The sequence below is a fragment of the Nansenia antarctica genome, assembly GCF_963989245.1.
Source record: "Nansenia antarctica genome assembly, chromosome: 6".
NCBI classification, from domain to species: Eukaryota; Metazoa; Chordata; class Actinopteri; order Argentiniformes; family Microstomatidae; genus Nansenia; species Nansenia antarctica.
Window position 1 is genome coordinate 18,237,084 of NC_137676.1, and position 16,116 is coordinate 18,253,199.

The window sequence follows — 16,116 nt, forward strand, 5'->3', positions numbered from 1 at the left end:
CCGAGGGGAGGGGGGGCTGGCTGGGTGGGGGAAGGGGGGGGGGGGGGGCTTATTAATGCCATCAGAGCTCTGCCTCTCCACATTATTCAGAGACTATAGCCCCACAAAAGTGGGTACAAACATGAAGACAAAAGAGTGATAGTGTATCATGTATTTCTTCTTTTTTTTTTTTTACATTCAGTTCACTTGAGTTGATTGTGTTTGTCTGTTTTAATATGTGTATTAAATGAGACCAATACATTGTAAAACAATACATTGTTGTCTCCCAAGAGAAACTCAATGTATTTTTTTTTCTTCAGTAAACTGGTTATTAGTCAATTGGAATGTGATGTTTGCTACATTGATCTGTGAAGTGAATAAAGCCAAGTTTGACTGATATAGCTACTCCATGTTTGTGTCCCTTCTCTAACTGAAGACATCTTTTCTAGCTTTTCGAGCTTTTCACTTGGATCACTTGGATTTGGCGCCCTCCAGTGACCAACAAACGCCAAACACGCTTATAATAAAAGCTATCACTGAGGGCTCCAATGTGCATAAATTGGATTATTGCATGAATTCTGCGACATGATATGCAATGTTTTTTCAGACTTCTAAAACTCACTGTAATTGTTTTCTCAGAAACAATGTTAAAGACACAATACAAAGGTACAATACAAATCATAGCCTACTGTAGAGTTGAGGTAACTTACTCTGATCAGCAAGTTTGGACACAATATTTCAGCACTTTGGAGGTTTGAGTGAGGAAAAAACAAGACCACAGCAGTATTAAAAGTACATAAAATGTCATGTTTATTTCACTTAGTCGTATTTTGCTTAGCATTGTAAATCTTTTTTTGTTTGTTTGTTAGAAAGCATTCTATACAGCATCAGGCAGGAAATGTATTTTTTTTCTTTCTTTTTTTTTCTTTTTTATATTTTTCTTTCTCAGAAATCGAGGGAAGGGGCGTGTCGGGTCACGCTAGCACGGTGTGGTAGAGTCCGGTGGATAAATGTTTAATATATTTAGTGCAGTTATTGCATTACAAAGCAACCATCAAAAAATAAATTAGTGCATTTTTTTTTTCTACTAACACAGAAGAGGAAATCCAGATGGTCTCTAAGGCGTTTTAAGTCTTTCAATGTTAGGCTTAGTATTGCATACAGAATATCAGACAGAGGAAACTAAAGTATAACCATTGTAAAAATTGTGCTTCATAAATTGAAAACAACTCTATTTCTTCTTTTTTTTTAATCAATTACTTCATTGGTCCGCTTTGAAAAATATTTCACTGCCAAAGCACAGTGAAGATAGCTAATAATATTATGTGAACTAGGACATGCAAGTCTGCATTTAGCAAGTCACTCATTCATCTCTCTGCTTACATTAAATAGGTAAACTGTCTGCCTTCATATTCCTTTTTCTAAAGACTTCATTTTAGAGGGGGGAAATATTGGACAGAAATGTATATATTTTTTCCTTTTCTTGTGAGTTCAATGTGTTCTGTATCCAGTCTAATCTTAATTCATTAGCCTAATGTTGTGGAAAATCTCAAATTTGATGTAAAATAATTCTCCTTTATTGTTAGGTTACTCTAGACGCATCTGCTTCTTGAATATCGGTTGTGAAAAGTGGTGGTTGATTTGAAACTCAGAAGAGTGACTCAATGCATTTTTTTACAAACAAATGAATTGTCCTACTGACCAGAATATCACTAAGAAATAACAAGGAGAATCAGAATCGATGCATTACTTAACATAACTGTAGAAAGAAACAATCAGGTTTCATGCAACACTTGCATAGAATTTTTTTCTTCTTTTTTTTTTCAATCATGCTGTGAGTTTTTCCAGAAAGTACAGAACACTAGCTAAAAGATACCTGTTAAGACGTGAAAGTAGAAGACCAGTCGTTCCCAAAAGCCCGGTCCCTGTCAACCCCTTGGGCCCAGGATTTCAAAACCTTTCTAATCCAGGATCAGATCGACCTGGCTGATTTTCCCCCATAACTACTCGAATCTGCTCGATAGATCTGATCCTGGATAACAAATAACTATCTGGATCATTCGGATCTAGATTCAACGTTTTTGAAACACTGGGCCCTATACAGGCAGGTCCTAGTTCCACATGACCTTTCACCTGATCTGTCCATAGACCAATGATGCAGGTATGACATCATGTCACAGTTGCTACAGCTGTGAGTCCCTTTTAGGACACAAGAAGACGAGAGGACCACACCACACGTTCCTAGCACCATCAGCCTATGAAGCAGGGGGAGGCTGACAGAGGTAGAAATCAAAGGACTGGCCCATTGTAATGTATTGAACGGAATGAGGAATGGTACCACGCATTACAATGAGCCTGTCCTCCGATTTCTCATTTCTACCTCCCAACCAGCCCCTCCACTGCTCTGAAGTGATCAGGGTCAAGCATTAACTTAAGAAGTGATTAGTTGGAACCAAAACGTGCTTGTACAGAAAGACAGTGAGGATACGCGGTGAGAACCACTGAAGTTGACGGTAAAACTGCAATACACTCAACAACAACAACAACAATAGTAAGGATGCTTGGTGTTTGAAAGGGTAAGGTGAGATATAACTACACACAGCCTGAGCAGATATATACTGTATGACGACTGTGATTCCTTGGGGGAATTTGTGTGATATGTAACTGTGATCGTGTTGTGGATGGATGCTACAATCAAGAATGGGCTACAGTCAACTTGAAGACAATCAGTGGAAGCAGTGACGTTAGCAAACACTAGCCGGTGTCAGAGGTGACATCACATTCTCTGATGTCTGGATGTACAGTATGTGGATGTGTGTGTGTGTGTGTGTGTGTGTGTGTGTGTGTGTGTACGCGTGTGCGTGTGCATGAGTGTTTGTGCGAGTGTGCTTGAGTGTGCGTGCGTGAGTGTGTGTGTGTGTGTGTGTGTGTGTGTGTGTGTGTGTGTAAAAAGGGGGGATATACACCGTATTGATTTGTCCAATACCAGTGCCATTCCCCCATTCATCCTGATGACATTCACTGTCAGCTGCATGTCTCTGTGTGAGTCTCGGAGAACAGTGATGTGTGCAATGACAAGTAATGTCCTTAAAATATAAGAGTGTACAGTAGATTCACGTCACTTACAGACAGTAGAGGATAACCATATAGATTCCTGCATACCTGTGCCTCTCCCAAAACATTCATCATCTTTTAAGTAAAAACAATCTTGACTTGACATGGCAATATTTCTCTGAAACAAAGGAGCAAGTCCATACTAACTAAATTAAATAAACTAACAAATAAAATAGCAATAATACTTTGAATAACCAAGGCGCCCCATTCAATATGTACACTATATGCGGATGCATTACTATTTCCCATAAGTGAATAGAAAAAAGTAGTCATAGCTACCTTTGTTTATCCATAAAGATCCTGCAGTTCCTGTCCTGACCCTTAATGTGCAAATAGTTCTAAAATAATCATATGCATACATGCAATAATAAAGTACATAAAAGTCTTAGGGATTTAAGGCCAGTAAATGAATCCTACAATAGAGAAACCTTACGCGAAAGCAGCTAAAGGTCTGGGTTTAAGTACAGCTTGTAGCCTGCAACCTTCCCATTGCAGAGGTGAGTAGTAGCCCTGTTGACTTATACAATCTGGAATACGCGACCCAGATGAGGTCAGGTCCCCATTGTTCTCATTGGAGTGAAAACTGGCGCCTGGAAGAGTGGGATCTTAGGAGGTGGCGATGTGCACAGCAGTTCTATAGAGAGATAGATCTACGGAAATAGACCCTCTAGAATGGGCATAGTTGACTTATTCTTCTTTGTAGTACAAACCCAGTCACTTGTAATGGTGGCTCAATCAAAAAGCGCGAAGTGTGAGGACTTTTGCTACTCAGCGGAGAGAAGGCCCATTAAATACTTGATTATTTCTATAGATATACTAGAACGTCGGAGGGTGACGCTTTGATCAGTCTTAAATAAATGGGGTCTATTATTGTGATTGCCCTGTGTCAGTGGTTGAACTGCACTTGTAGAGGAAGGGGTTGGGAGTGAAGGGGTTTGGGAGTAAAAGAGGGCGCGCACCTGCTGTGTCTTAGTGGGTCAGTTGTGGTCGGGAGGTATGTTAGCAATCTAAGTAGAGTGTTTAGGTGTGTAGGGGCCAGGGGGGAGGAGGGAGCGCTCCCTGGTGCTTGTCTGGTGGCTAGGTGTCAATTTGAGGTCTCGGTTCTTGTCTCCAGGGGGGGCAGTGGTGTGTCAGTGCTTCAGTAGTTGTTGTCTGGGGGCCGGGGGGGCGGGGGGTGTCAGTGCTTCAGTAGTTGTCTGGGGGCCAGGGGGGATGTCAGTAGTTGAGGCCAGGGGGGGTGGGGGGTGGGGTGTCAGTAGTTTTCTCGAGGCCAGGGGAGTGGGTGGGGGGGGGGGGGGTGTCAGTAGTTGTCTGGAGGCCAGGGGTGTGGGTGGGGGGGAGTGTCAGTAGTTGTCTGGAGGCCAGGGGAGTGGGTGGGGGGGGGTGTCAGTAGTTGTCTGGAGGCCAGGGGTGTGGGGGGGAGTGTCAGTAGTTGTCTGGAGGCCAGGGGTGTGGGTGGGGGGGAGTGTCAGTAGTTGTCTGGAGGCCAGGGGTGTGGGGGGGAGTGTCAGTACAGTAGTTGTCTGGAGGCCAGGGGTGTGGGTGGGGGGGGGTGTCAGTAGTTGTCTGGAGGCCAGGGGCGGGGGGGGTGTCAGTAGGTCAGTAGTTGTCTGGAGGCCAGGGGCGGCTGCGCTGGCGGTCGTTGCGCTGGTTGTGCCCCTGCTGGGCGTGGCGTTGTTGCAGCAGGCGGTCCTGGGCGTCGTGCCCGTTGGCGCTCTGGACGCTGCCGGGGTGCCCGCGGCGCGGGGGGTACATGTCCCTGTACGAGTGGGCGTGGCAGGGGGACCCGTACTCATCCTCTTCCTCCTCCTCCTCCTCCTCCTCCTCTTCTTCTGCTCCCTCCTCCTCTTCCTCCGGCCCTTCCCCTGGCCCCTCGTCACCGCCGCCCTCGTCACCCCGGGGACGCGGGCCTCCGCCCCGCCCGCCGCTACTGCCCCCCCGCCCGCTACGGGACAGGGAGTCGCTGGCCTCGTCAGACTGCATCAGGCTGTCCTGCTCCAGCGGGGAGGGGACCTCCTCCCCAGGCTCCTCCTCCTCCTCCTCCTCCTCCTCCTCCACCGCCACACCCCCGCGCTGCTGCTGCTGTTGCTGCTGCTGCTGCTGGGGCTGGTTCTGATTCTTCTGAGGTCATTGTTGGCATGGTGATGGAAAGAGAGAGAGAGGGAGGGGGAGAGAGAGATGGGGGCGGGCGGTGAAATGAGAACTCCATTCCAGTATCGGGGACAGCGTCCAAAAAGTTCCGTCCGTAATTTCCGTTACACCAAACACAAGACACAAATGACTTTGCCTCTAAAGCTAGGACTCATGGACAAACAGCAAACATATAAAACATAACAGAAGACTACAGATGTTGTCTACAGACAAATGACACTCTACACACGGAAAGGCTAATGATAGAGGAACGTTTAGATGAAGGGTGACAATAAGGAGATTATTACAGTGTTACTACGGTAACAGTGTCTTCAGTGGCAAGTCATCTATATTGCTCTACTTTATGTTGTTTAAACCTCAACCTTTGGGAATCTTAGGACTAAACAACAGTAAAGTCAACTGAAAAAATGATGTCAATCATCAAACCTTTTATACATTCGGGACTTGTCCTTTTCTCGGTCATTCTTCAGACAAGCATTTGTTAACTAGCGAGCGTGTTTCATTCAGGATAGCATTCTGTGCGAGCGTGAGAGGGTGTATCATTCACAAAGCATAAGTCTGATATCTCATATATCATAACGTGTGTATAATCACATTATTACTGTAATGTGGTTATGGGCTGTCACCATATGACTCTGGTTAAGGTTATGGTTAGGGTTAGGGTCATTCATTCTACTTCAGCACTGTCAGAAAGACCACTATAACTGAGAAGTGAGCTGTTTCTTTTACTTTTTCCAAAAGTATTTGTTCAAGTTCTTTGATTGTTTAAACAGTCACAGGGTTTGACAGTCACTTACTTACAAGTCCCTTTCACATTTCAAACCCCTGAACCTGTGTCTGCTTTGTGAATTGTCTTTTGAAGCTGGTAGCACGGTATCAATCATAATGTAGCGAAGTTGCATTTGGAGAGGAGGAGATGGAGGGGAATATTAGTTATTCTGTGTGTGGAGGGGAATTTATTAAGTGAGGGGTGGGGTGGGGTGGGGGGAATAAGACACATTGGTTGGTCTTATTCCTTTTGCGTTGGCTCAGGGTGGGGTTGGCAGGTGGTGGGAATAGAGGGACAGGGGTTATTGGGGGTGGAAAATGCACATAGGTAAACCCTGCTACTCACCCCATTTCGTAAGCGTTCATTCAATTAATTCCTGTGTTTCAGAAAACTGCCAAAAAATGTTAAGCAGGGATGAGTGAGAAGGACAGAAAGAGACACTTACAACATGTCAACACTGGAGGGCGCTACACATATGAGAGAGGAAGTGTGGGGGAATCTGAGATGAATAGACTTTGTGAGGAGGACAGTGGCAACATACAAACACAACCCACATAAACACGTTACAGTAGAGCATGTATGTATGTTACGGTACATGTGGGAAAACTAGGGTTAGGGTTAGGTGCTAGGGTGACTTGGTACATGATGGCATGTCTAACCCTAACCCTAACCTTAACCCTAACCCTACCCCTAACTTTAACCCTAACCTCAACCGTAGCACCCTAGCACCTAACCCTAACCCTAGTTTTCCCACATGTGCCGTTTTCCCACATGTACCGTAACTGATGGGTCAGACGTGACCTGGTTCTGATGACAGACACTCCCAGTACAAGGTCCTCTATTCTCTCCTCCTGTCCTCCACACTACACTGTACATCACGCCATCATCACCTGCCCTAATTCCCCACTTTCACTCTCCAATCAATCTATTCTCAAACCCCTGTTCCTCTTTCCCCCCCCCTCTGTACTCCCGCCCTATCCCCTGCTGACACTACTACTCATCATCACAGCTCTCCTTTCTCTCTCAACATCCCTATTTAACAATGGTTAGATGGGTAAGTGGGATCCTTGGTACGTACGACGTTACTCTGGTAACCTGGTTCTCTGTTTTCCACTTTGCTACTGCAGCTACCACAGGCTAACAGTTAGCAGCATGGTCTCCAATAGACAGGATTTTCCAACATCCCTAAGTAAGGATCGTTTAAATGACATGCCTCCTCCTCAGAGAAACTTCAAACAAAGTTGAGTTGAGCAAATTATGCTTGAAAGGATTTTCTGATGAATTCCATTGAAAATCACTATAATCGATTTGCTCAGAACTGGAACTATTTCCTCTTTGTAGACTCACACACAGCCAAGCTCTCCGCTTAGCTGGAGAAGCACTGGACCCGGAGTGATTACTTAAGCTCTGGATAGATTTTTAAATGTAATTTAAACAAGTCTACATGTCTATCGGAGAGAGGGCGCTGCTAACTGTTAGCGTGTTCTGTGGTAACAAGAGACGCTTCCACTACTGGTCTATGAGGACAACTCAGGGTAAGACCATTATTTCACCTAAACATAAAATTAGACTGAACCATTCCTTTAACCCTTTCCCTTACTCTAACCCTAACCATAACCCCTATCTAGAACTAACACAACCTTAATCCTGACTGTTTTTTAAAAATCGTAACTACAATGGGGTTGACATCAGAGTCGGGTGTCCTCAACCGTCTCAATTAAGCATTTTCCATTTATCGATCTACCTTTTAATCCACGTAGGAGCGTAGCGGAGCATGGCACTAACAACAGCTTAGGTTGTGGGTTCGATTCCCGCTGGGACCATACAGTATATAGGCTACTGACAAATGTACTATGCGCTCACTGCAACGTAAGTCGCATTGGATAAAAGCATCAGCTAAAATGGCATATATTATATATGACATTAGGTCCAATCACTTCATTGATACAGTCTGATACCCTTTCATCACAGCTCACCTGGAGACTGGAGATGGCTGAGGGCGGGGTCATCAGGCTCTGCTCCAGCAGAGGATTGAGGGGGGTGGTGCCTGGCAGATGGGTGGCACGCCAGTAGACCTCTAAGTAATCAGCCAAATGCTCACAGGCATCTTCCAACTGGTTCTCATCCAAAATGACATCAAACATCTCCTATTGGTGGAAGAGCCAGGAAGAATATGAACATAATATCTTATGGTTATGTCCCAATATTAAAATCTAAATACTAAAAGCCTCCTTTTTTCTGTGCTTTTTTTTTGGGGGGGGGGGGGGGGGGGCGGACAACTGATCTGAATGGATTTATAGGTGAGAGAGCAGTAATAAGCTTCACCGTGGTGGTCTAGCACCACGGCCTACAGTGCACATATGCCCATATCGGCATGGGTTCGACTCCGGCCCGTGCCCTGCTGACATACCGTCTTCTCCTTACTTTCCTGTCTTTCTCTACTACCTCTATCCAATAAAAAATAACACATATAAGAGTGGGACTACAACACTATGAAAAATAAGCTTAAAAAAAAAGAAGAAAAACCGTTCGCCTACCTGTATCCACTCAGCTCACCACAAAACACACAGTAGCCACAACATGAGGGGAATTCTCCAGTAAAATGTGATAGTTCTAAAATGGTGGTAGAAATGAATTACTCCACTCACAGGGGGACACTGAGACAACTTGTCCCCAGCCATCAACTGCACATTCAGGTGTTTGCTTTGAGACTTTCCCCTTGACTTAATCAGCCTCTGGAGCACCTGAGAGAGAGAGAGAGGAGAAGAGAGGGGGAGAGAGAAAGAAAGAAAGAAAGGCACATCATTTCACACCAGTTCTTATTGGCAGAAGATACACTATCAGAAGTATACAATTGACACATTGTTTCATGAAGACAATAACTCTAATTGAATTACAAGTTCAGGAAGTACAGGATCCTCAGGTTCCGTACCAGCAGGCTACAGAGCAGCGTCTTTTACAGAGCTGTCACTCTGATCAACAATGCCCCCCTTTACACACTCTGCTGGACAATCACTGCCCCCCCACATAGGGTACATGACTCTCAGTCAGTGGTGCAGTCTAGTGTTTACTAGTGGGTATACTGTGATTTTCCCCTCCCAGCCTCATATCGTTCATTTCGGAACGCTATGAAAAAATAAATTGCTCCCTGTCTAACGTAATATAATAATAATAATAATAATAATAATAATAATAATAATAATAATAACTTGATAATATATATCTAAATTACATGTTATAAGGCTGATCTGTGCATGATAGTGCTGCATTTTGACATATTTCATGTCGCATCTCCTCCCGTTGATGGTATATGACGCTATAGTCAGTCCCAATGGTCCAAAAGTCAAATGCTTCGTAACACAGACGGGGTGAATTTTATGAATGAAAGTGTGAAAGTTCTGTCACAAAACGCTGTTACGTATCCTCACACATTTTTAAGTGGGTATATGGAAATCCTTAGCCTTTCCTAGTGGGTATACGGCGTAGTCCTGGGTATCACGTAGACTACACCCCTGCTCTCAGTACCCCCCCCTCCCCGCCAGCCACTGTGAACAATCCAATTTAGCCATTGCACTACTGCTGCTGGTTTGCACACCCCTGGTCATATTATAACCTCCTTTTATACATCTGCACATTACATACTGTAGATGAGCTACCTTATCTGTACATAGCTCATAACTGTATATACCTCTAAACCACCATAATTGCCATAACTGTACCTATAACTATCATTGTCATGTTTTTATATCATGTTTTTATATCACTATTTGCACTTCTGGTTAGATGCTAAACTGCATTTCGTTGTCTGGTACTTTGTACTCTGTCGACTGGTACTTGTGCTAATCGAATCTAAAAGTTCAATTCAAAGTTAAAATATATTTTCATACATCCCCCTGAAGCACAGTCGCACTGCGCCGGCGGAGGTGAGTGCAGCTGCCTCCTGTACTGTACCTTTGGCGAGGACACTTTGACATAGACGATGATGGGCGCCAGGGAGGTCTTGGCCAGCTGTGCCGGGTGGTTGATGGTGTCTGCGTCCAGTACCACCAGCTGGAGGGTTTTGGCCAGCTCAAATATCCTCTCAATCTCACTCTGGACCTCCGCTGGGGAGGGGGGGACAGACACCATAGCCAAGGGATTCCGTTTTAATCAAATTTGGGAATTAACTACACACACACACACACAGACTTGTGAATAAAGTTGAATCTAATCAAATGTAAATGGGTCCTTGTAAGTAAGTAAGTAAAGCTTTATTTATATAGCACCTTTCATACAAGAAAGGCAGCTCAAAGTGCTTTACAACAGGAATAAGAACATCAAGTGAATAAAAAACATATATAAAAACATATACATGCATAGAATGAATATAAAAGCAGGGGAAAACAGTAAAAAATTGGCCCATTGGCTTTCACCACAAACATCAGTTTTTGGAAAAGGTCTGTCTCAGTCTCTGTGTACGTTCTCAGTCTCCTGCTTTTAGCTTGTAAGGGCAGGTAGTGTGTGTGTGTGTGTGTGTGTGTGTGTGTGTGTGTGTGTGTGTGTGTGTGTGTGTGCACTGTGTGTGTGTGTGTGTGTGTGTGTGTGTGTGTGTGTGTGCGCTCACCTATGCTGGAGCGGGTGTTGGATCTCTCCATGATGGGTCTCTTGTTGAGGACAGACCTCTTGGCTAGAGAGAGGTCTGCAGTGACGCGTGTGATGGAAATTCTGCAAGGAGCAGAAACAAACAAAACAAAATACATGATATGTGACTCATGATATGTGACCTATCTACTATAATTACGTAAAAAAAAAGCACTTTCAATGGACCCATGTCTATTTTCAAAAATGTTTAAGGCCTTGATTTTTTTCCCCTCAAATTCACATACTTTCAAGGATTTCAAGGACCCGTGGCAACCCTGTGCATGCGCTGCTAAGACACACTGGTTGGAGACACAGGTTCACAGGGGTGTGTCTGGCTGAGATGTCACAGTGGATCAGAGTGAGACAGCCTCAAAACTGGACACTGCAATGTCACATTTGTTGGTTCTTCATGGTGATGACCTTATACTAACCTTATATATGACCTTATACTAACCGTATATATGACCTTATACTAACCTTATATATGACCTCATACTAACCTTATATATGACCTCATACTAACCTTATATATGACCTCATACTAACCTTATATATGACCTTATACTAACCTTCCATCAAATCTGTGTTTCAAGAAGTCAAACAGAGCCTTCTGCATCATGTCAGTCACCTTGAAGAGAGGGGGGGAAGAGAAAGAGAAGAGAGATCAGATTCAGTTAGCTAGAAAGTACCTCAAGATCCTGCAGAGGTCTGGAAACTGTCCTGTGGACAGATAGGACAGATATAACACAAATATTATCATCTACCAGAGTGATTGCAAAGGAAAGTTTGGAGAAGAAAGGTTTTAACCCCAAAACTGGCATTGACATTGACAAACTGACATTTTTTAGACTGATGATGTTATTGCTGACAGCAGCAGCAGCAGCAGCAGAATGTATTCTGAAGTGTACAGAACAATCTTGTCTACTTGAGTACAAGCAAATATATCCAATATATATCCACATTCAGTGGATAGTGCTTCATCATACAGTAAGACAATAACCTTCCACATATGTGACAGCAGCTGGTGAAAGCGGGAACAAGTCGGCAACCGACCAAATGTTTGGACTTTTATTCAGAAAAATATACATATACATTTTAACGTTGTTGAAAATCAGTAACAGATTCGCTAGCCAAGCCAAAATATTGCAACGTAATGGATTCAGTGAGTAATCCCCACTACTACCTAGTTAGTTCGCCGAATTGTTCCCGCTTTCACCAGCTGCTGTCACATATTGCCATAGCAACTAGGGAGTCTTTCAGGGCCAAAAAGTGGAAAGTTCTTGACTGGCCAAGTCAATCTTCAGATTCAAATCGGATTGAACATCTGTTTCAATTCCCAATGATAAGACAAATCTGAAGATGGCTGCAATACAGGCCTGACTGAGCATCACCAGAGAATGTACCCAATGTCTGCTGGGGTCAATGAGTCCCAGACTTCAAGCTGTTATTGCATGCAAAGGATTGTCGACCAAATACTAGACATGAGTACTTTATTTGGACATTATATGATTTAACCAATACGTTTGGCCCCTGAAATAGGGCTTAGTAAAAAAAAGTTAAAAGTAATTGAATTAAATCTGAGAATTTCTACTTTAACCGAATAGTAATTGCTTGATTTCAAATCCTCTTTCCAATACTTATCTTATGGAGGGCACTGAACTTGAGCACTAAAGCATACTTGATAACAGCGGAATAAACAGGCTTCCTGGGAGGGGGAACACACTTTAATATGAAATATATATAATCTCCTGAACTCCACTTGAAAGTAATCCAGTATCTAAATATAGGTAAATGAATTAGCCATGCATGGTATTAATTCCAGAATGGAAATTCAACTGCATAGAGAGAGAGAGAGAGAGAGAGAGAGAGAGAGAGAGAGAGAGAGAGAGAGAGAGAGAGAGAGAGAGAGAGAGAGAGAGAGAGACAGAGCGCAAAAGAGAGAGAGAGGGAGAGAGAGAGAGAGAGACAGAGAGAGAGAGAGGGAGAGAGACTGAGAGAGAGACAGAGAGTGAGAAAGATATATAGAGAGAGAGAAAGAGAGAGATTGAAAGAGAGAGAGACAGAGAGAGAGATAGAGAGAGACAGAGAGAGAGAGAGAGGTAGAGAGAGAGAGAAAGAGAAAGAGAGAGAGTTCACATCAGTAACTTAGAGCAGAGACTGGAGATAGACTACTTTGGACTGGTTCCAGTTGTTACTGGAGGGGAGAGAGAGAGAGAAACACACACACACACACACACACACACACACACACACACACTCACCTCATAGCCCTTCAGTGAAGGCCCCACTAGGACCACAGGCCTCATAGACGGGACCACATCATATGGAGGAATGTGTTCCTACCAGAGAGAGAGAGAGTGAGCGATAGAGAGAGACAGAGAGAGGAGGGGGTGGGGAGCGGGGAGTGGGGACGATGACAGGGACAGTCAATCTGTTACCATGGCAACACAATCTTAATGGTATAAATAATCCAACACCCCTTTTAATGTCATATCTGTGATAGATTAGATCAATTATGCTTTCATTGGAGAGGACATCACAATATAACCTACCTGCTTCTGCTTCTGTTTGGCTTTTGAAAACAAGAGAAGTCCAATCAGATGAGGAAAGACAATAATGAAAATAATAAAAACAGGATCTCAGGACAGGCTGAATATAGGCTGATGGTGTTATACTTACACTCTCCTGCAGATGGCGGTGTAGTCCTCCAGCTCCCAGACACCATGTCACCCAGACTAGAGGAGTCCCCCCTTGTTTTCCTGCAATTAGTATTAGGGTTAGGGTTCAGGTTAGGGTGAGAGTCATGGTTAGGGTTAAATGTGACACGGTCTGGTCATTTGGGCCGGAAGTCGGCAACCAATCAAAATGTTCAAACTTTTATTTTGAAACACGGGAATACATTTCAACGTTGCCGAAAATCACAACACAAACTCGCTAGTCAAGCCAAAATACTGCAATGCAATGGATTCGGTGAGTAATCCCCACCGCTACCTAGTTTACTATATAACACTACTTAACATCTCACAAAACAAGCTGTGTTAGTTGACTAGCTAACACAGCTTGTGTCATTGATTTTCCACAACGCTGAAATGTAAAGTAAAAGTCGAAACATTAAATCGGATGCCGGCTTGCGGACCGAATGACCAGGCCGTGTCACAGATGTGACTATGAGGGTTAGGGTTAGGGTGAGAGTCGTGGTTAGGGTTAATTGTGTCTCTGTGGGTTAGGGTTAGGGTGAGGGTCATGGTTAGGGTTGAATTTGACTCTGAGAGTCATAGTATTTAACCAACCGCTGTTTCTGTTCGTGTTTGAGTCTCATAGCCTCCAGGCGGAGAGGGCTGGGGATGAAGGTGATGTCGGCCCCCTCCTTCACCAGCCGTCCGATCCACCAGTCATTATTGTACTTCTGTTACCATAACGACAAGGCACAACTCACAACGTCACGCCACGATTCATATCACTAGCTGATTCTATCAGGTTAGTATTGTTGTAGGCTAGCTACAACACAACAAAAATAACTCAATATCATCCCAACTAATGCAACACAACAACAGTAATAAAACATATTATCTTAAAGGTACAGTACATAACATCATTCAAGCTTTCTTAAAGCTTCCTAATGGATATCATGACTATGTTTAATCAGTAGCAAACAGTAGCTGAATTTCACCGTGGTGGTCAGAGGTGGCAGATTTCCAGACAAGCTTAGGCCCTGCTCCTTTGAGAGCAGTAAACAGAGTGTAACAGCGTCAGCTGCACCAACTCCTCACCAAAGTCTTAAACTCCTCACCTCCTTAATGTGCAGGAAGTCTTTGGCTTCAAAGTTGATAGCAGCACCTTGAACCGGACAGTCCTCATCCAGCGCCCCACAGTAGCCCACGTTGGTCTTCACTGCAAATGCTACAGGTTTGGACTGCAAGCACAATAGTTCAAGTAAGTAAGTAAGTAAGTAAATAAGTAAAACTTTATTTATATAGCACCCTTCCCAGCACGGATGCACAGGGTGCTTTACATACAAGAATAAAAAATACAAAAAGTGCAGATTTAAAACATCAATGATTAAAAACACAAAGGGGACAACATAAACAAAACATAAACAGGAACAATAAGAAGGCTAAAATTGACTGCCGGCCTGTCTAAAAAGAGGTGTCCGCTTAAAGATTTGGTCTGAGGGAGCGGCTCTCAGGTCAGGAGGGAGAGTGTTCCAAAGTTTTGGGGCCGCCACCTCAAACGCTCTGTCCCCTTTTGTTCTGAGTCTGGTCCTAGGTACGACCAGGACCAGACTCAAGTTTATTGTTACGTCACATACACAAGTGTAAGAGAGTAACATTCTTAGGCTTCGGTTCCTGACATCGCCGCACAAGAAATAAGCCAATAGGTACGTATAATTCAATATAAAAAGATTTAGAATTTTGACAATTTGCAGACATAAGGCAATAGGCATAATACAAGATAAAGGTGACAATAGTACAGGTAAGACAGGATACACTAGTGGTGCAACTAGTCATAATAGTTAGTAATAAAGTGGCTGTGAGCTTATGGTTTTATGAGACCAATGTATGGTTTTGAATAATGTATACAGTGGGAGGGAGATAGTGGGGGCCTAGTGGATACTAGTGAGTTGGACTGCGTGATCAGATGGTCATATCCACCCTGGGAACACCACCACTAGTGTGGCCTTTACTAAGACACTCAGCCCTGACTTACCCCAGGGAGACCATCCGTCCCTGTAATCTCTAATTGTACTTCAGTTTTGGCAAAAAAAAAATTCAAAGGTTAAAAAATAAAAAGGTACAGTACCTTAGCTCTGTCGAGCTGTAGCTGGGCCTGGCGCTCGGCTTCACGCCGATACGCCTCGCGGTCCTCCTCTGCTGACAGGTCGGAATCCGACGGTCTACTGGTGTACGAATCGGCCGACCCCTTCGATTCCAGAAGAGAGAGAGGGTCAACATGTTAGAGTAGCTAATGAATAATAGGGGGGGGGCCTTGTATACAGTAGAGGAGGGTAGTTCTAACAGCCCCCATTTCTCTCTCTCTCTCACACACACACACACACACAATCACACACACACACACACACACACACACACACACACACACACACACACAATCACACACACACTGTAGACAATGCTTTTGTTTTCACCCACACAAGCTCTCTGGTTCACCAAATATAGCCTGCCCTCCTCCATCGCTCCATCCCCCCCCCCCACAGTGCAGTGCAGGACATATACTGTACATCCTTTCTTCGCCCGGGTTATTCTCTGTGGGTTCCTCCTCATTAGCAAAATATACAGTGGATCTCATTTATCATTTAAAGCTGTTATAAGAAGATACGCCCCAGGATTTTCCTGCACACACAATGTAACTCAGCAGATGAAAACAAAGGCTTTATAAATAGTGTAGGATAAGTAGAATAGAAGTAGTAGATTTGCTTTCAGACTATACGGTGTTAGGTCGAGCATTTGTGTTGTCTAGTAGGC

At 43.9% G+C, this 16,116-nt stretch overlaps 1 protein-coding gene across 1 annotated transcript in view; it reads right to left on the minus strand.

The window, feature by feature from the left end:
• Positions 1-4,692: 4,692 nt before the first annotated feature.
• LOC308159355 (voltage-dependent L-type calcium channel subunit beta-3-like) overlaps positions 4,693-16,116 on the minus strand; it is a gene marked incomplete at both ends in the record, with an annotated part of 22,183 nt that continues 10,759 nt past the window's right edge. Inside the window, 12 exons of the mRNA XM_080533125.1 lie at positions 4,693-5,211; positions 7,990-8,160; positions 8,662-8,757; positions 9,965-10,116; positions 10,617-10,717; positions 11,203-11,261; positions 12,895-12,972; positions 13,186-13,205; positions 13,313-13,392; positions 13,924-14,039; positions 14,424-14,546; positions 15,434-15,553. Coding sequence (XP_080389251.1) covers positions 4,693-5,211; positions 7,990-8,160; positions 8,662-8,757; positions 9,965-10,116; positions 10,617-10,717; positions 11,203-11,261; positions 12,895-12,972; positions 13,186-13,205; positions 13,313-13,392; positions 13,924-14,039; positions 14,424-14,546; positions 15,434-15,553 — 1,635 coding nt within the window. The remainder of the gene's footprint in view (positions 5,212-7,989; positions 8,161-8,661; positions 8,758-9,964; positions 10,117-10,616; positions 10,718-11,202; positions 11,262-12,894; positions 12,973-13,185; positions 13,206-13,312; positions 13,393-13,923; positions 14,040-14,423; positions 14,547-15,433; positions 15,554-16,116) is intronic.